Source organism: Coregonus clupeaformis, unplaced genomic scaffold (genome assembly GCF_020615455.1).
Source record: "Coregonus clupeaformis isolate EN_2021a unplaced genomic scaffold, ASM2061545v1 scaf0055, whole genome shotgun sequence".
Taxonomy (NCBI): Eukaryota; Metazoa; Chordata; class Actinopteri; order Salmoniformes; family Salmonidae; genus Coregonus; species Coregonus clupeaformis.
In genome coordinates this window covers 767113-787960 of record NW_025533510.1, presented here as the reverse complement: position 1 = coordinate 787960, position 20848 = coordinate 767113, and the positions used below count along the sequence as shown (strand labels likewise).

Below are 20848 nucleotides of genomic sequence, written 5' to 3'. Positions count from 1 at the left end.
TCCGATACAGACAGGGTAGCGTCCGATACAGACAGGTAGCGTCAGATACGAACGGGTAGCGTCCGATACAGACAGGTAGCGTCCGATACAGACAGGTAGCGTCCGATACAGACAGGTAGCGTCCGATACAGACAGGTAGCGTCCGATACAGACAGGTAGCGTCAGATACAGACAGGTAGCGTCCGATACAGACAGGTAGCGTCCGATACAGACAGGTAGCGTCCGATACAGACAGGTAGCGTCCGATACAGACAGGTAGCGTCAGATACAGACAGGTAGCGTCAGATACAGACAGGTAGCGTCCGATACAGACAGGTAGCGTCCGATACAGACAGGTAGCGTCAGATACAGACAGGTAGCGTCTAAGACAGGTAGCGCCAGATACAGACAGGTAGCGTCCGATACAGACAGGTAGCGTCAGATACAGACAGGTAGCGTCAGATACAGACAGGTAGCGTCCGATACAGACAGGTGCGTCCGATACAGACAGGTAGCGTCCGATACAGACAGGTAGCGTCAGATACAGACAGGTAGCGTCCGATACAGACAGGTAGCGTCAGATACAGACAGGTAGCGTCCGATACAGACAGGTAGCGTCCGATACAGACAGGTAGCGTCCGATACAGACAGGTAGCGTCCGATACAGACAGGTAGCGTCCGATACAGACAGGTAGCGTCCGATACGGACAGGTAGCGTCCGATACAGACAGGTAGCGTCAGATACAGACAGGTAGCGTCAGATACAGACAGGTAGCGTCCGATACAGACAGGTAGCGTCCGATACAGACAGGTAGCGTCCGATACAGACAGGTAGCGTCCGATACAGACAGGTAGCGTCAGATACAGACAGGTAGCGTCAGATACAGACAGGTAGCGTCAGATACAGACAGGTAGCGTCAGATACAGACAGGTAGCGTCATACGAGACAGGTAGCGTCCGATACAGACAGGTAGCGTCAGATACAGACAGGTAGCGTCCGATACAGACAGGTAGCGTCCGATACAGACAGGTAGCGTCAGATACAGACAGGTAGCGTCAGATACAGACAGGTAGCGTCAGATACAGACAGGTAGCGTCCGATACGAGACAGGTAGCGTCCGATACAGACAGGTAGCGTCCGATACAGACAGGTAGCGTCAGATACAGACAGGTAGCGTCCGATACAGACAGGTAGCGTCAGATACGAACGAGTAGCGTCAGATACAGACAGGTAGCGTCCGATACAGACAGGTAGCGTCCGATACAGACAGGTAGCGTCAGATACAGACAGGTAGCGTCCGATACAGACAGGTAGCGTCAGATACAGACAGGTAGCGTCAGATACAGACAGGTAGCGTCCGATACAGACAGGTAGCGTCCGATACAGACAGGTAGCGTCAGATACAGACAGGTAGCGTCAGATACAGACAGGTAGCGTCAGATACAGACAGGTAGCGTCAGATACAGACAGGTAGCGTCCGATACAGACGAGTAGCGTCCGATACAGACAGGTAGCGTCAGATACAGACAGGTAGCGTCAGATACAGACAGGTAGCGTCAGATACAGACAGGTAGCGTCCGATACAGACAGGTAGCGTCCGATACAGACAGGTAGCGTCAGATACAGACAGGTAGCGTCAGATACAGACAGGTAGCGTCAGATACAGACAGGTAGCGTCAGATACAGACAGGTAGCGTCAGATACAGACAGGTAGCGTCAGATACAGACAGGTAGCGTCAGATACAGACAGGTAGCGTCAGATACAGACAGGTAGCGTCAGATACAGACAGGTAGCGTCAGATACAGACGAGGTAGCGTCAGATACAGACAGGTAGCGTCCGATACAGACAGGTAGCGTCAGATACAGACAGGTAGCGTCAGATACAGACAGGTAGCGTCAGATACAGACAGGTAGCGTCCGATACAGACAGGTAGCGTCGAATACAGACAGGTAGCGTCCGATACAGACAGGTAGCGTCCGATACAGACAGGTAGCGTCAGATACAGACAGGTAGCGTCCGATACAGACAGGTAGCGTCAGATACAGACAGGTAGCGTCAGATACAGACAGGTAGCGCCAGATACAGACAGGTAGCGTCAGATACAGACAGGTAGCGTCAGATACAGACAGGTAGCGTCAGATACAGACAGGTAGCGTCCGATACAGACAGGTAGCGTCAGATACAGACAGGTAGCGTCAGATACAGACAGGTAGCGTCAGATACAGACAGGTAGCGCCAGATACAGACAGGTAGCGTCCGATACAGACAGGTAGCGTCAGATACAGACAGGTAGCGTCCGATACAGACAGGAGATACAGACAGGTAGCGTCAGATACAGACAGGTAGCGTCCGATACAGACAGGTAGCGCCAGATACAGACAGGTAGCGCCAGATACAGACAGGTAGGGTCCGATACAGACAGGAGATACAGACAGGTAGCGTCAGATACAGACAGGTAGCGCCAGATACAGACAGGAGATAGAGACAGGTAGCGTCAGATACAGACAGGTAGCGTCCGATACAGACAGGTAGCGTCAGATACAGACAGGTAGCGTCCGATACAGACAGGTAGCGTCAGATACAGACAGGTAGCGTCAGATACAGACAGGTAGCGTCCGATACAGACAGGTAGCGTCAGATACAGACAGGTAGCGTCAGATACAGACAGGTAGCGTCCGATACAGACAGGTAGCGTCCGATACAGACAGGTAGCGTCCGATACAGACAGGTAGCGTCAGATACAGACAGGTAGCGTCAGATACAGACAGGTAGCGTCAGATACAGACAGGTAGCGTCAGATACAGACAGGTAGCGTCAGATACAGACAGGTAGCGTCCGATACAGAAAGGTAGCGTCAGATACAGACAGGTAGCGTCCGATACAGACAGGTAGCGTCAGATACAGACAGGTAGCGTCCGATACAGACAGGTAGCGTCAGATACAGACAGGTAGCGTCAGATACAGACAGGTAGCGCCAGATACAGACAGGTAGCGTCAGATACAGACAGGTAGCGTCAGATACAGACAGGTAGCGTCCGATACAGACAGGTAGCGTCAGATACAGACAGGTAGCGTCCGATACAGACAGGTAGCGTCCGATACAGACAGGTAGCGTCAGATACAGACAGGTAGCGTCAGATACAGACAGGTAGCGTCAGATACAGACAGGTAGCGTCAGATACAGACAGGTAGCGTCAGATACAGACAGGTAGCGTCAGATACAGACAGGTAGCGTCAGATACAGACAGGTAGCGTCCGATACAGACAGGTAGCGTCAGATACAGACAGGTAGCGCCCGATACAGACAGGTAGCATCCGATACAGACAGGTAGCGTCAGATACAGACAGGTAGCGTCAGATACAGACAGGTAGCGCCAGATACAGACAGGTAGCGTCAGATACAGACAGGTAGCGTCAGATACAGACAGGTAGCGTCCGATACAGACAGGTAGCGCCAGATACAGACAGGTAGCGTCAGATACAGACAGGTAGCGTCAGATACAGACAGGTAGCGTCAGATACAGACAGGTAGCGTCAGATACAGACAGGTAGCGTCAGATACAGACAGGTAGCGTCAGATAGAGACAGGTAGCGTCAGATAGAGACAGGTAGCGTCAGATACAGACAGGTAGCGTCCGATACAGACAGGTAGCGTCAGATACAGACAGGTAGCGTCAGATACAGACAGGTAGCGTCCGATACAGACAGGTAGCGCCAGATACAGACAGGTAGCGTCAGATACAGACAGGTAGCGTCCGATACAGACAGGTAGCGTCCGATACAGACAGGAGATACAGACAGGTAGCGCCAGATACAGACAGGTAGCGCCAGATACAGACAGGTAGCGTCCGATACAGACAGGAGATACAGACAGGTAGCGTCAGATACAGACAGGTAGCGTCAGATACAGACAGGTAGCGTCCGATACAGACAGGTAGCGTCAGATACAGACAGGTAGCGTCCGATACAGACAGGTAGCGTCAGATACAGACAGGTAGCGTCAGATACAGACAGGTAGCGTCCGATACAGACAGGTAGCGTCCGATACAGACAGGTAGCGTCAGATACAGACAGGTAGCGCCAGATACAGACAGGTAGCGTCAGATACAGACAGGTAGCGTCAGATACAGACAGGTAGCGTCAGATACAGACAGGTAGCGTCCGATACAGACAGGTAGCGTCCGATACAGACAGGTAGCGTCAGATACAGACAGGTAGCGCCAGATACAGACAGGTAGCGTCCGATACAGACAGGTAGCGTCCGATACAGACAGGTAGCGCCAGATACAGACAGGTAGCGCCAGATACAGACAGGTAGCGTCAGATACAGACAGGAGATACAGACAGGTAGCGTCAGATACAGACAGGTAGCGTCAGATACAGACAGGTAGCGCCAGATACAGACAGGTAGCGTCAGATACAGACAGGTAGCGCCAGATACAGACAGGTAGCGTCAGATACAGACAGGTAGCGTCAGATACAGACAGGTAGCGTCCGATACAGACAGGTAGCGTCAGATACAGACAGGTAGCGTCAGATACAGACAGGTAGCGCCAGATACAGACAGGTAGCGTCCGATACAGACAGGTAGCGTCAGATACAGACAGGTAGCGTCCGATACAGACAGGTAGCGTCCGATACAGACAGGTAGCGTCCGATACAGACAGGTAGCGTCAGATACAGACAGGTAGCGTCAGATACAGACAGGTAGCGTCAGATACAGACAGGAGATACAGACAGGTAGCGTCAGATACAGACAGGTAGCGTCAGATACAGACAGGTAGGGTCAGATACAGACAGGTAGCGTCAGATACAGACAGGTAGCGCCAGATACAGACAGGTAGCGTCAGATACAGACAGGTAGCGCCAGATACAGACAGGTAGCGTCAGATACAGACAGGTAGCGTCAGATACAGACAGGAGATACAGACAGGTAGCGTCAGATACAGACAGGTAGCGTCCGATACAGACAGGTAGCGTCCGATACAGACAGGTAGCGTCAGATACAGACAGGTAGCGTCCGATACAGACAGGTAGCGTCCGATACAGACAGGTAGCGTCCGGATACAGACAGGTAGCGTCAGATACAGACAGGTAGCGCCAGATACAGACAGGTAGCGTCAGATACAGACAGGTAGCGTCCGATACAGACAGGTAGCGTCCGATACAGACAGGTAGCGTCCGATACAGACAGGTAGCGCCAGATACAGACAGGTAGCGTCAGATACAGACAGGAGATACAGACAGGTAGCGTCAGATACAGACAGGTAGCGTCAGATACAGACAGGTAGCGTCCGATACAGACAGGTAGCGTCAGATACAGACAGGTAGCGTCCGATACAGACAGGTAGCGTCAGATACAGACAGGTAGCGTCAGATACAGACAGGTAGCGTCCGATACAGACAGGTACTGTCCGATACAGACAGGTAGCGTCAGATACAGACAGGTAGCGCCAGATACAGACAGGTAGCGTCAGATACAGACAGGTAGCGTCAGATACAGACAGGTAGCGTCAGATACAGACAGGTAGCGTCCGATACAGACAGGTAGCGTCCGATACAGACAGGTAGCGTCAGATACAGACAGGTAGCGCCAGATACAGACAGGTAGCGTCAGATACAGACAGGTAGCGTCCGATACAGACAGGTAGCGTCCGATACAGACAGGTAGCGCCAGATACAGACAGGTAGCGTCAGATACAGACAGGAGATACAGACAGGTAGCGTCAGATACAGACAGGTAGCGTCAGATACAGACAGGAGATACAGACAGGTAGCGTCCGATACAGACAGGTAGCGTCCGATACAGACAGGTAGCGTCCGATACAGACAGGTAGCGTCCGATACAGACAGGTAGCGTCCGATACAGACAGGTAGCGTCCGATACAGACAGGTAGCGTCAGATACAGACAGGTAGCGTCAGATACAGACAGGTAGCGCCAGATACAGACAGGTAGCGTCAGATACAGACAGGTAGCGTCCGATACAGACAGGTAGCGTCAGGTACAGACAGGTAGCGTCCGATACAGACAGGTAGCGTCAGATACAGACAGGTAGCGCCAGATACAGACAGGTAGCGTCAGATACAGACAGGTAGCGTCCGATACAGACAGGTAGCGTCCGATACAGACAGGTAGCGCCAGATACAGACAGGTAGCGTCAGATACAGACAGGAGATACAGACAGGTAGCGTCAGATACAGACAGGTAGCGTCAGATACAGACAGGAGATACAGACAGGTAGCGTCCGATACAGACAGGTAGCGTCCGATACAGACAGGTAGCGTCCGATACAGACAGGTAGCATCAGATACAGACAGGAGATACAGACAGGTAGCGTCCGATACAGACAGGTAGCGTCCGATACAGACAGGTAGCGTCAGATACAGACAGGAGATACAGACAGGTAGCGTCAGATACAGACAGGTAGCGTCAGATACAGACAGGAGATACAGACAGGTAGCGTCCGATACAGACAGGTAGCGTCCGATACAGACAGGTAGCGTCCGATACAGACAGGTAGCGTCCGATACAGACAGGTAGCGTCCGATACAGACAGGTAGCGTCAGATACAGACAGGAGATACAGACAGGTAGCGTCAGATACAGACAGGTAGCGTCCGATACAGACAGGTAGCGTCAGATACAGACAGGTAGCGTCAGATACAGACAGGTAGCGTCAGATACAGACAGGTAGCGTCCGATTTAGACAGGTAGCGCCAGATACAGACAGGTAGCGCCAGATACAGACAGGTAGCGTCCGATACAGACAGGTAGCGTCAGATACAGACAGGTAGCGCCAGATACAGACAGGTAGCGTCCGATACAGACAGGTAGCGTCCGATACAGACAGGTAGCGTCAGATACAGACAGGTAGCGTCAGATACAGACAGGTAGCGTCAGATACAGACAGGAGATACAGACAGGTAGCGTCAGATACAGACAGGTAGCGTCAGATACAGACAGGTAGCGTCAGATACAGACAGGTAGCGCCAGATACAGACAGGTAGCGTCAGATACAGACAGGTAGCGCCAGATACAGACAGGTAGCGCCAGATACAGACAGGTAGCGTCAGATACAGACAGGTAGCGTCAGATACAGACAGGAGATACAGACAGGTAGCGTCAGATACAGACAGGTAGCGTCAGATACAGACAGGTAGCGTCAGATACAGACAGGTAGCGTCCGATACAGACAGGTAGCGTCAGATACAGACAGGTAGCGTCAGATACAGACAGGTAGCGTCAGATACAGACAGGTAGCGTCAGATACAGACAGGTAGCGTCCGATACAGACAGGTAGCGTCAGATACAGACAGGAGATACAGACAGGTAGCGTCAGATACAGACAGGTAGCGCCAGATACAGACAGGTAGCGTCAGATACAGACAGGTAGCGTCAGATACAGACAGGTAGCGTCAGATACAGACAGGTAGCGTCCGATACAGACAGGTAGCGTCAGATACAGACAGGTAGCGTCCGATACAGACAGGTAGCGTCAGATACAGACAGGTAGCGTCCGATACAGACAGGTAGCGTCCGATACAGACAGGTAGCGTCAGATACAGACAGGTAGCGTCAGATACAGACAGGTAGCGTCCGATACAGACAGGTAGCGTCCGATACAGACAGGTAGCGTCCGATACAGACAGGTAGCGTCAGATACAGACAGGTAGCGTCAGATACAGACAGGTAGCGTCAGATACAGACAGGTAGCGTCAGATACAGACAGGTAAGCGTCAGATACAGACAGGTAGCGTCCGATACAGAAAGGTAGCGTCAGATACAGACAGGTAGCGTCCGATACAGACAGGTAGCGTCAGATACAGACAGGTAGCGTCCGATACAGACAGGTAGCGTCAGATACAGACAGGTAGCGTCAGATACAGACAGGTAGCGCCAGATACAGACAGGTAGCGTCAGATACAGACAGGTAGCGTCAGATACAGACAGGTAGCGTCCGATACAGACAGGTAGCGTCAGATACAGACAGGTAGCGTCCGATACAGACAGGTAGCGTCCGATACAGACAGGTAGCGTCAGATACAGACAGGTAGCGTCAGATACAGACAGGTAGCGTCAGATACAGACAGGTAGCGTCAGATACAGACAGGTAGCGTCAGATACAGACAGGTAGCGTCAGATACAGACAGGTAGCGTCAGATACAGACAGGTAGCGTCCGATACAGACAGGTAGCGTCAGATACAGACAGGTAGCGCCCGATACAGACAGGTAGCATCCGATACAGACAGGTAGCGTCAGATACAGACAGGTAGCGTCAGATACAGACAGGTAGCGCCAGATACAGACAGGTAGCGTCAGATACAGACAGGTAGCGTCAGATACAGACAGGTAGCGTCCGATACAGACAGGTAGCGCCAGATACAGACAGGTAGCGTCAGATACAGACAGGTAGCGTCAGATACAGACAGGTAGCGTCAGATACAGACAGGTAGCGTCAGATACAGACAGGTAGCGTCAGATACAGACAGGTAGCGTCAGATACAGACAGGTAGCGTCAGATAGAGACAGGTAGCGTCAGATACAGACAGGTAGCGTCCGATACAGACAGGTAGCGTCAGATACAGACAGGTAGCGTCAGATACAGACAGGTAGCGTCCGATACAGACAGGTAGCGCCAGATACAGACAGGTAGCGTCAGATACAGACAGGTAGCGTCCGATACAGACAGGTAGCGTCCGATACAGACAGGAGATACAGACAGGTAGCGCCAGATACAGACAGGTAGCGCCAGATACAGACAGGTAGCGTCCGATACAGACAGGAGATACAGACAGGTAGCGTCAGATACAGACAGGTAGCGTCAGATACAGACAGGTAGCGTCCGATACAGACAGGTAGCGTCAGATACAGACAGGTAGCGTCCGATACAGACAGGTAGCGTCAGATACAGACAGGTAGCGTCAGATACAGACAGGTAGCGTCCGATACAGACAGGTAGCGTCCGATACAGACAGGTAGCGTCAGATACAGACAGGTAGCGCCAGATACAGACAGGTAGCGTCAGATACAGACAGGTAGCGTCAGATACAGACAGGTAGCGTCAGATACAGACAGGTAGCGTCCGATACAGACAGGTAGCGTCCGATACAGACAGGTAGCGTCAGATACAGACAGGTAGCGCCAGATACAGACAGGTAGCGTCCGATACAGACAGGTAGCGTCCGATACAGACAGGTAGCGCCAGATACAGACAGGTAGCGCCAGATACAGACAGGTAGCGTCAGATACAGACAGGAGATACAGACAGGTAGCGTCAGATACAGACAGGTAGCGTCAGATACAGACAGGTAGCGCCAGATACAGACAGGTAGCGTCAGATACAGACAAGTAGCGCCAGATACAGACAGGTAGCGTCAGATACAGACAGGTAGCGTCAGATACAGACAGGTAGCGTCCGATACAGACAGGTAGCGTCAGATACAGACAGGTAGCGTCAGATACAGACAGGTAGCGCCAGATACAGACAGGTAGCGTCCGATACAGACAGGTAGCGTCAGATACAGACAGGTAGCGTCAGATACAGACAGGTAGCGTCCGATACAGACAGGTAGCGTCCGATACAGACAGGTAGCGTCCGATACAGACAGGTAGCGTCAGATACAGACAGGTAGCGTCAGATACAGACAGGTAGCGTCAGATACAGACAGGAGATACAGACAGGTAGCGTCAGATACAGACAGGTAGCGTCAGATACAGACAGGTAGGGTCAGATACAGACAGGTAGCGTCAGATACAGACAGGTAGCGCCAGATACAGACAGGTAGCGTCAGATACAGACAGGTAGCGCCAGATACAGACAGGTAGCGTCAGATACAGACAGGTAGCGTCAGATACAGACAGGAGATACAGACAGGTAGCGTCAGATACAGACAGGTAGCGTCCGATACAGACAGGTAGCGTCCGATACAGACAGGTAGCGTCAGATACAGACAGGTAGCGTCCGATACAGACAGGTAGCGTCCGATACAGACAGGTAGCGTCGGATACAGACAGGTAGCGTCAGATACAGACAGGTAGCGCCAGATACAGACAGGTAGCGTCAGATACAGACAGGTAGCGTCCGATACAGACAGGTAGCGTCCGATACAGACAGGTAGCGTCCGATACAGACAGGTAGCGCCAGATACAGACAGGTAGCGTCAGATACAGACAGGAGATACAGACAGGTAGCGTCAGATACAGACAGGTAGCGTCAGATACAGACAGGTAGCGTCCGATACAGACAGGTAGCGTCAGATACAGACAGGTAGCGTCCGATACAGACAGGTAGCGTCAGATACAGACAGGTAGCGTCAGATACAGACAGGTAGCGTCCGATACAGACAGGTACTGTCCGATACAGACAGGTAGCGTCAGATACAGACAGGTAGCGCCAGATACAGACAGGTAGCGTCAGATACAGACAGGTAGCGTCAGATACAGACAGGTAGCGTCAGATACAGACAGGTAGCGTCCGATACAGACAGGTAGCGTCCGATACAGACAGGTAGCGTCAGATACAGACAGGTAGCGCCAGATACAGACAGGTAGCGTCAGATACAGACAGGTAGCGTCCGATACAGACAGGTAGCGTCCGATACAGACAGGTAGCGCCAGATACAGACAGGTAGCGTCAGATACAGACAGGAGATACAGACAGGTAGCGTCAGATACAGACAGGTAGCGTCAGATACAGACAGGAGATACAGACAGGTAGCGTCCGATACAGACAGGTAGCGTCCGATACAGACAGGTAGCGTCCGATACAGACAGGTAGCGTCCGATACAGACAGGTAGCGTCCGATACAGACAGGTAGCGTCCGATACAGACAGGTAGCGTCAGATACAGACAGGTAGCGTCAGATACAGACAGGTAGCGCCAGATACAGACAGGTAGCGTCAGATACAGACAGGTAGCGTCCGATACAGACAGGTAGCGTCAGGTACAGACAGGTAGCGTCCGATACAGACAGGTAGCGTCAGATACAGACAGGTAGCGCCAGATACAGACAGGTAGCGTCAGATACAGACAGGTAGCGTCCGATACAGACAGGTAGCGCCAGATACAGACAGGTAGCGCCAGATACAGACAGGTAGCGTCAGATACAGACAGGAGATACAGACAGGTAGCGTCAGATACAGACAGGTAGCGTCAGATACAGACAGGAGATACAGACAGGTAGCGTCCGATACAGACAGGTAGCGTCCGATACAGACAGGTAGCGTCCGATACAGACAGGTAGCATCAGATACAGACAGGAGATACAGACAGGTAGCGTCCGATACAGACAGGTAGCGTCCGATACAGACAGGTAGCGTCAGATACAGACAGGAGATACAGACAGGTAGCGTCAGATACAGACAGGTAGCGTCAGATACAGACAGGAGATACAGACAGGTAGCGTCCGATACAGACAGGTAGCGTCCGATACAGACAGGTAGCGTCCGATACAGACAGGTAGCGTCCGATACAGACAGGTAGCGTCAGATACAGACAGGTAGCGTCAGATACAGACAGGAGATACAGACAGGTAGCGTCAGATACAGACAGGTAGCGTCCGATACAGACAGGTAGCGTCAGATACAGACAGGTAGCGTCAGATACAGACAGGTAGCGTCAGATACAGACAGGTAGCGTCCGATTTAGACAGGTAGCGCCAGATACAGACAGGTAGCGCCAGATACAGACAGGTAGCGTCCGATACAGACAGGTAGCGTCAGATACAGACAGGTAGCGCCAGATACAGACAGGTAGCGTCCGATACAGACAGGTAGCGTCAGATACAGACAGGTAGCGCCAGATACAGACAGGTAGCGTCCGATACAGACAGGTAGCGTCCGATACAGACAGGTAGCGTCCGATACAGACAGGTAGCGTCAGATACAGACAGGTAGCGTCAGATACAGACAGGTAGCGTCAGATACAGACAGGAGATACAGACAGGTAGCGTCAGATACAGACAGGTAGCGTCAGATACAGACAGGTAGCGTCAGATACAGACAGGTAGCGCCAGATACAGACAGGTAGCGTCAGATACAGACAGGTAGCGCCAGATACAGACAGGTAGCGCCAGATACAGACAGGTAGCGTCAGATACAGACAGGTAGCGTCAGATACAGACAGGAGATACAGACAGGTAGCGTCAGATACAGACAGGTAGCGTCAGATACAGACAGGTAGCGTCAGATACAGACAGGTAGCGTCCGATACAGACAGGTAGCGTCAGATACAGACAGGTAGCGTCAGATACAGACAGGTAGCGTCAGATACAGACAGGTAGCGTCAGATACAGACAGGTAGCGTCCGATACAGACAGGTAGCGTCAGATACAGACAGGAGATACAGACAGGTAGCGTCAGATACAGACAGGTAGCGCCAGATACAGACAGGTAGCGCCAGATACAGACAGGTAGCGTCAGATACAGACAGGTAGCGTCAGATACAGACAGGTAGCGTCCGAACGACAGGTAGCGTCAGATACAGACAGGAGATACAGACAGGTAGCGTCAGATACAGACAGGAGATACAGACAGGTAGCGTCAGATACAGACAGGTAGCGTCCGATACAGACAGGTAGCGTCAGATACAGACAGGTAGCGTCAGATACAGACAGGAGATACAGACAGGTAGCGTCAGATACAGACAGGTAGCGTCAGATACAGACAGGTAGCGTCAGATACAGACAGGAGATACAGACAGGTAGCGTCAGATACAGACAGGAGATACAGACAGGTAGCGTCCGATACAGACAGGTAGCGTCAGATACAGACAGGTAGCGTCCGATACAGACAGGTAGCGCCAGATACAGACAGGTAGCGTCAGATACAGACAGGTAGCGTCAGATACAGACAGGTAGCGTCCGATACAGACAGGTAGCGTCCGATACAGACAGGTAGCGTCCGATACAGACAGGTAGCGTCAGATACAGACAGGTAGCGTCAGATACAGACAGGTAGTGTCCGATACAGACAGGTAGCGTCAGATACAGACAGGAGATACAGACAGGTAGCGTCAGATACAGACAGGTAGCGTCAGATACAGACAGGTAGCGTCAGATACAGACAGGTAGCGTCCGATACAGACAGGAGATACAGACAGGTAGCGTCAGATACAGACAGGTAGCGTCAGATACAGACAGGTAGCGTCAGATACAGACAGGTAGCGTCCGATACAGACAGGTAGCGTCAGATACAGACAGGAGATACAGACAGGTAGCGTCAGATACAGACAGGTAGCGTCAGATACAGACAGGTAGCGTCAGATACAGACAGGAGATACAGACAGGTAGCGTCAGATACAGACAGGTAGCGTCAGATACAGACAGGTAGCGTCAGATACAGACAGGTAGCGTCAGATACAGACAGGTAGCGTCAGATACAGACAGGTAGCGTCAGATACAGACAGGTAGCGTCCGATACAGACAGGTAGCGTCAGATACAGACAGGTAGCGTCAGATACAGACAGGTAGCGTCAGATACAGACAGGTAGCGTCAGATACAGACAGGAGATACAGACAGGTAGCGTCAGATACAGACAGGTAGCGCCAGATACAGACAGGTAGCGTCAGATACAGACAGGTAGCGTCCGATACAGACAGGTAGCGTCAGATACAGACAGGTAGCGTCAGATACAGACAGGTAGCGTCAGATACAGACAGGAGATACAGACAGGTAGCGTCAGATACAGACAGGTAGCGTCCGATACAGACAGGTAGCGTCAGATACAGACAGGTAGCGTCCGATACAGACAGGTAGCGTCCGATACAGACAGGTAGCGTCAGATACAGACAGGTAGCGCCAGATACAGACAGGAGATACAGACAGGTAGCGTCCGATACAGACAGGTAGCGTCAGATACAGACAGGTAGCGTCAGATACAGACAGGTAGCGTCAGATACAGACAGGAGATACAGACAGGTAGCGTCAGATACAGACAGGTAGCGTCCGATACAGACAGGTAGCGCCAGATACAGACAGGTAGCGCCAGATACAGACAGGTAGCGTCAGATACAGACAGGTAGCGTCAGATACAGACAGGTAGCGCCAGATACAGACAGGTAGCGTCAGATACAGACAGGTAGCGTCCGATACAGACAGGTAGCGTCCGATACAGACAGGTAGCGTCAGATACAGACAGGTAGCGTCCGATACAGACAGGTAGCGTCAGATACAGACAGGTAGCGTCCGATACAGACAGGTAGCGTCCGATACAGACAGGTAGCGTCAGATACAGACAGGTAGCGCCAGATACAGACAGGAGATACAGACAGGTAGCGTCCGATACAGACAGGTAGCGTCAGATACAGACAGGTAGCGTCAGATACAGACAGGTAGCGTCAGATACAGACAGGTAGCGTCAGATACAGACAGGAGATACAGACAGGTAGCGTCAGATACAGACAGGTAGCGTCCGATACAGACAGGTAGCGCCAGATACAGACAGGTAGCGCCAGATACAGACAGGTAGCGTCAGATACAGACAGGTAGCGTCAGATACAGACAGGTAGCGCCAGATACAGACAGGTAGCGTCAGATACAGACAGGTAGCGTCCGATACAGACAGGTAGCGTCCGATACAGACAGGTAGCGTCAGATACAGACAGGTAGCGTCAGATACAGACAGGTAGCGTCAGATACAGACAGGTGTTATAAAACTTTTGAGTTTTTGTTGTGTTATTTCATCGTTTTGATGTCTTCACTATTATTCTAGTCCATATTGGCCCCGACCCTGAAAATTACCACGAGGTGAAGACGACAAAGTTGCCCCCACTAACAACCAATGTTACGGCTGAGTAGCTGTTCCAAGTACTGTATGTAAGAAGGTGAATTTAAGTGGGACCATCCTGTTACTCTTCAAACCATAGTCTACGGCTCTCATCACCCCACAGGGAATCATCGACACGGCTGATTAGCCGTCCTCAGAAGTCCACTTCCAGAACGAGTGAAAGTAAACAGACAACTAAGAAGGATATTGTGACCTCGTGGACAATCTGAGCCTTACATCTAAAAAGGCCATCCGAAAGAGAAGGCCCAATCGACCCCTTCCCACGAAGGCCTGGGTCCAACAGAGATACACAACGAAGACCTCCAACACGTAAATACATGTATTGCTTTCCTTCCCAAACGGGCGGCAGTTCCGTGCAAAGTATTAGGATTACTGTGAGCGTAGGTCCATGTGTATCCAAGTGCGCGCTCTCTCTCTCTCTCTGTCTCTCTCTGTCTCTCTCTGTCTCTCTCTGTCTCTCTCTGTCTCTCTCTGTCTCTCTCTGTCTCTCTCTCTCTCTCTCTCTCTCTCTCCTCTCTCTCTCTGTCTCTCTCTCTCTCTCTCTCTCTCTCTCTCTCTCTCTCTGTCTCTCTCTCTCTCTCTGTCTCTCTCTCTCTCTCTCTCTCTCTCTCTCTCTCTCTCTCTCTCTCTCTCTCTCTCTCTCTCTCTCTCTCTCTCTCTCTCTCTCTCTCTCTCTCTCTCTCTCTCTCTCTCTCTCTCTCTCTCTCTCTCTCTCTCTCTCTCTCTCTCTCTCTCTCTCTCTCTCTCTCTCTCTCTCTCTCTCTCTCTCTCTCTCTCTCTCTCTCTCTCTCTCTCTCTCTCTCTCTCTCTCTCTCTCTCTCTCTCTCTCTCTCTCTCTCTCTCTCTCTCTCTCTCTCTCCTCTCTCTCTCTCTCTCCTCTCTCTCTCTCTCTCTCTCTCTCTCTCTCTCTCTCTCTCTCTCTCTCTCTCTCTCTCTCCTCTCTCTCTCTCTCTCTCTCTCTCTCTCTCTCTCTTTTGTAACAAGTGTCATATTGTGTTAGTCCTCTAGGGGCCTGTTTTCATTGTATGAAGTTTCTAATCCCTACCTATACCATGTACATGTTTGTATCTGTGTTATCATTTTTAATTAGTTAGTAAATAAATTAAATCAATGTGTGTTACGGAATGATTTGTCCAATACAAACTCATTTTTTTGTTGCTAAAGGTTTTACTACGGTGTGAATACACCCATGATATATCTGAGAACTGCAGTGTAGAGCTCTTTTTTATTTTTTACTTTGACCCCTTTTTCGTGATATCCAAGTGGTAGTTCTGTAACTCCCCTACAGTCGCCAGCTGGACGATGTTTCCTCCAACACATTGGTGCATCTGGCTTCCGGGTTAAGCAACAGTGTGTCAAGAAGCAGTGCGGCTTGGCAGGGTCATGTTTTCGGAGGATGCATGGCTCTCGACCGTCACCTCTCCTGAGTCCGTAGGGGAGTTGCAGCGATGGGACAAGACTAATTACCAATTGGATATCCCGAAATTGGGGAGAAAAAGGGGTAAAAAAAACACATAGGTTGCATGGAGTTGCAATAGTGCGTTTTAACATGATTGTTAAATGACTACCTCATCTCTGTACCCCACACATACAACTTTCTGTAAGGCTCCTCGGTCAAGCAGTGAATTTCAAACACAGATTCAACCACAAATACCAGGGAGGTTTTCAAATGCCTCGCAAAGAAGGCAACCTATTGGTAGATGGGTAAACATCCCTGAGCGGTTTCCTTCCACTTCGGCAACTGAGTTAGGAAGGACGCCTGTATCTTTGTAGTGATGGTGTATTGATACACCATCCAAAGTGTAATTAATAACTTCACCATGCTCAAAAGGGATATTCAATGTCTGCTTTATTTTAAAAAATTTACCCATCTACCAATAGGTGCCCTTCTTTGTGAGGCATTAGAAAACCTCCCTGGTCTTTGTGGTTGAAACAGTGTTTGAAATTCACTGCTCCACTGAGAGACAGATAATGATATGTGAGGGGTACAACGATGAGGTAGTCATTCCAAAATCACGTCCATGCAACTTATGTGACTCGTTAAGGACATTTTTACTGAATTTAAGGCTTGCCATAACAAAAGGGGTTGAATACTTATTTACGCAAGACATTTCAGCTTATCATTTCTCATTATTATTTGTTTAAAGGGGTAGATCAGCTTTAATATTGCAGATAGATTGTGACTTCCATCAATCTAATTGTCTGCATCACTTCCAATCCAACATGTGTTTTTTTCCCGCAAATAAACACACATCCGTTTTTAAAATGTATTTTCCTTTATTACTTTCCAACCCCACCCCCCTTCCCTAATTGGAGTAAACTAGTGAACAACAACGCTTAGGCCTCTACTTCCAGCTTATAGTATATACATTTTATGGACACAGTCAATTTTACAATAATTCTATTTAGTTTGTTTTTACTCCTGAACTTCCTCTACCCTCAACCTCTCCGATCATTTTCATGATGTCCATCCGGTTTGCCATTTCCCTCAAACTGTGCTCTTTTTCACAAAAGTTCAACCTATATACTCATTATGGACACAGTATGTTTTACATTAGTTATTTTGTTATTAGTTATTAGTCCCATCCGTCAGCTCCATTCAACACCTCCCATCTATCTCTTAACACCATCCATATTGGATTCAACCCCTCCCATCTATCTCTTAACACCATCCATATTGGATTCAACACCTCCCATCTATCTCCTAACACCATCCATATTGGATTCAACCCCTCCCATCTATCTCTTAACACCATCCATATTGGATTCAACCCCTCCCATCTATCTCCTAACACCATCCATATTGGATTCAACCCCTCCCATCTATCTCTTAACACCATCCATATTGGATTCAACCCCTCCCATCTATCTCCTAACACCATCCATATTGGATTCAACCCCTCCCATCTATCTCTTAACACCATCCATATTGGATTCAACCCCTCCCTTCTATCTCTTAACACCATCCATATTGGATTCAACCCCTCCCATCTATCTCTTAACACCATCCATATTGGATTCAACCCCTCCCATCTATCTCTTAACACCATCCATATTGGATTCAACCCCTCCCTTCTATCTCTTAACACCATCCATATTGGATTCAACCCCTCCCATCTATCTCTTAACACCATCCATATTGGATTCAACCCCTCCCATCTATCTCTTAACACCATCCATATTGGATTCAACCCCTCCCATCTATCTCCTAACACCATCCATATTGGATTCAACCCCTCCCATCTATCTCTTAACACCATCCATATTGGATTCAACCCCTCCCATCTATCTCTTAACACCATCCATATTGGATTCAACCCCTCCCATCTATCTCTTAACACCATCCATATTGGATTCAACCCCTCCCATCTATCTCTTAACACCATCCATATTGGATTCAACCCCTCCCATCTATCTCTTAACACCATCCATATTGGATTCAACCCCTCCCATCTATCTCTTAACACCATCCATGTTGGATTCAACCCCTCCCATCTATCTCTTAACACCATCCATATTGGATTCAACCCCTCCCATCTATCTCTTAACACCATCCATATTGGATTCAACCCCTCCCATCTATCTCTTAACACCATCCATATTGGATTCAACCCCTCCCATCTATCTCTTAACACCATCCATATTGGATACAACCCCTCCCATCTATCTCTTAACACCATCCATATTGGATTCAACCCCTCCCATCTATCTCTTAACACCATCCATATTGGATTCAACCCCTCCCATCTATCTCTTAACACCATCCATATTGGATTCAACCCCTCCCATCTATCTCTTAACACCATCCATATTGGATTCAACCCCTCCCATCTATCTCTTAACACCATCCATATAGGATTTCTATTTGCCATATATATTTCAACTGTACTGGGATGTTTCACTAAAGTTCTGAACCCTTCTATTTACATTTGAGTCATTTAGCAGACTTCTTATCCAGAGCGACTTACAGTTAGTGAGTGCATACATTTTCATACTATTCTTATTGTTTCTACAGATTGTAAATTAAAAATATACATTTTTGCTAAAATAATTATTATATTATTGATCGATTGACTATGACTTTTCAGATCACCCAGTAGTGCTATCTGCAGGGTTAGCTCCAGGTAAATATTGCAATCCTTCAGCCATTCAGGTTATCATTTCTACTTAATTTGTAAGCATTTCTAAAAACATAATTCCACTTAGACATTATGGGGTTTTAGGACATTGACACAAAAGCTCATATTAAGCCTTTTTAAATTCAGGCGGTAACAATACAAAACGTGGAAAAAGTGATGGGGTGTCAATACTTTCTGAAGGCACGTCTGTAAACAAATTCAACACATGGCAGAAATGAACAATATGGCCACTCAGAGGAAATTATAGCCTTTATTATCACCATGGATGATGGAATTATTAAAAAATACTAATGTATCCAATGCAAATGTATTCTAACCACTTAGATATGTTCACATTAGGTAATAAGGCAACAGGAGAGCCTAGATCGTGGTCCTCTGTAGCTCAGCTGGTAGAGCACGGCGCTTGTAACGCCAAGGTAGTGGGTTCGATCCCCTTGACCACCCATACACAAAAATGTATGCACGCATGACTGTAAGTCGCTTTGGATAAAAGTGTCTACTAAATGGCATATTATTATTAGATACGAATCAGAAAAGCCTAGTAGGACCAACATTTAGTCAGACATGGTGTTTACCTGTGCTGTCTTGGTGGCGCAAATGAACTGTTCCATCTCTCAGAATCCGTACATCGCCAGGTCCGTCAACCCTTCTCGCCAAATCCACAACGGACGAGCCAGAGGTCTTGGAATTTCTCCTCCGGTGTTTCTGCAACCTTGGTAACACACAGCCCATGCCTGCTCTTCGTTGATCGGCTGGCTGTACAGCGATAACATTTCCTCCAAGGAAAGGTCCTCCGCTCCATCCGCGATATCCATGTTCACGTCCCCGGAGTTCAGATACTGATCAACGCGGAAATCTTGAAGAAGCGTTGGTGAGATTAAACATTCCGTCCTCGGTTCCCAGCCGTTTGGCCATCTTCACACAATTATAATACAATATTATATCCACGTAAATAATGGCTGTCGTCGCGAGAAAAAATATATAGATGTATGAGAAACGCGTCTTGTTACAGAAAAAGAGCCGTTCAGCCGCGTCGTTAAAGCCGTTTTCCTCAACCGTCTCTCATCCACTGATTCCACCGACAGCCGGTATTTACAGCCGCCAACAGCGAGGAAGAGGATTTACTCCATCCAACTGTCTCCGTGAAATAAACCCATTTTCTATGGAGGTCTATGAGTGTCGAATTACGTGAGGCTTATTTGATCGAATATACATTTCGTAATGTTTAGTCTTTTACAAATGTACCGATATAAGTGGATGCACGTGACACTTCGGCAACTTTGAGAAAAACGACTTAGTTGTGCGTGTTCTTCGCACGCGTATCTGCCCTCTCATTGGCTAGAATGGGCCCACCTGATCTCACCTGACGTCGTATTTAAATCATTAGAGCGGTCACTCCGCTATTTTGTCAATATGATAGATCATCTTTCACCGCCAATCATTGGATGGCATGTGCCGCATGGTCTCAAAACCTGCCAGGTACTCAAACGTTTTCGTTGAACAACAAAAACATATATAGAGAGATTTTTTTTTAAAGCTACACATTACATAAACAACATACAAACAGTGGTGGAAAAAGTACCCGATTGTCATACTGGAGTAAAGATACCTTAATAGAAAATGACTCAAGTAAAAGTGAAAGTCACCCAGTAAAATACTACTTGAGTAAAAGTCTAAAAGTATTTGGTTTTAAATCTACTTAAGTATCGAAAGTAAATGTAATTGCTAAAATATACTTAAGTATCAAAAGTAAAAGTATAAATCATTTCAAATTCCTTATATTAAACAAACAGATGGAACGATTTTCTTATTTATTTATTTACGGATAGCCAGGGTCACACTCCAACACTAACATATGATTTACAAACTAAGCATTTGTGTTTAGTGCGTCCGCCAGATCAGAGGCAGTAGGGATGACCAGGGATGTTCTCTTGATAAGT

The 20848-nt window shown here is 48.9% G+C and overlaps 1 protein-coding gene across 1 annotated transcript in view; it reads right to left on the bottom strand.

Moving 5' to 3' along the window:
* Positions 1 to 20101, bottom strand: part of LOC121556427 (protein FAM91A1-like) — a 126264-nt gene extending 106163 nt beyond the window's left edge. The window contains exon 1 of the mRNA XM_045212851.1: positions 19484 to 20101. Within this exon, the coding sequence (XP_045068786.1) occupies positions 19484 to 19519 (36 nt within the window). The 5' untranslated portion in view covers positions 19520 to 20101. The remainder of the gene's footprint in view (positions 1 to 19483) is intronic.
* Between the last annotated feature and the right edge of the window lie 747 nt (positions 20102 to 20848).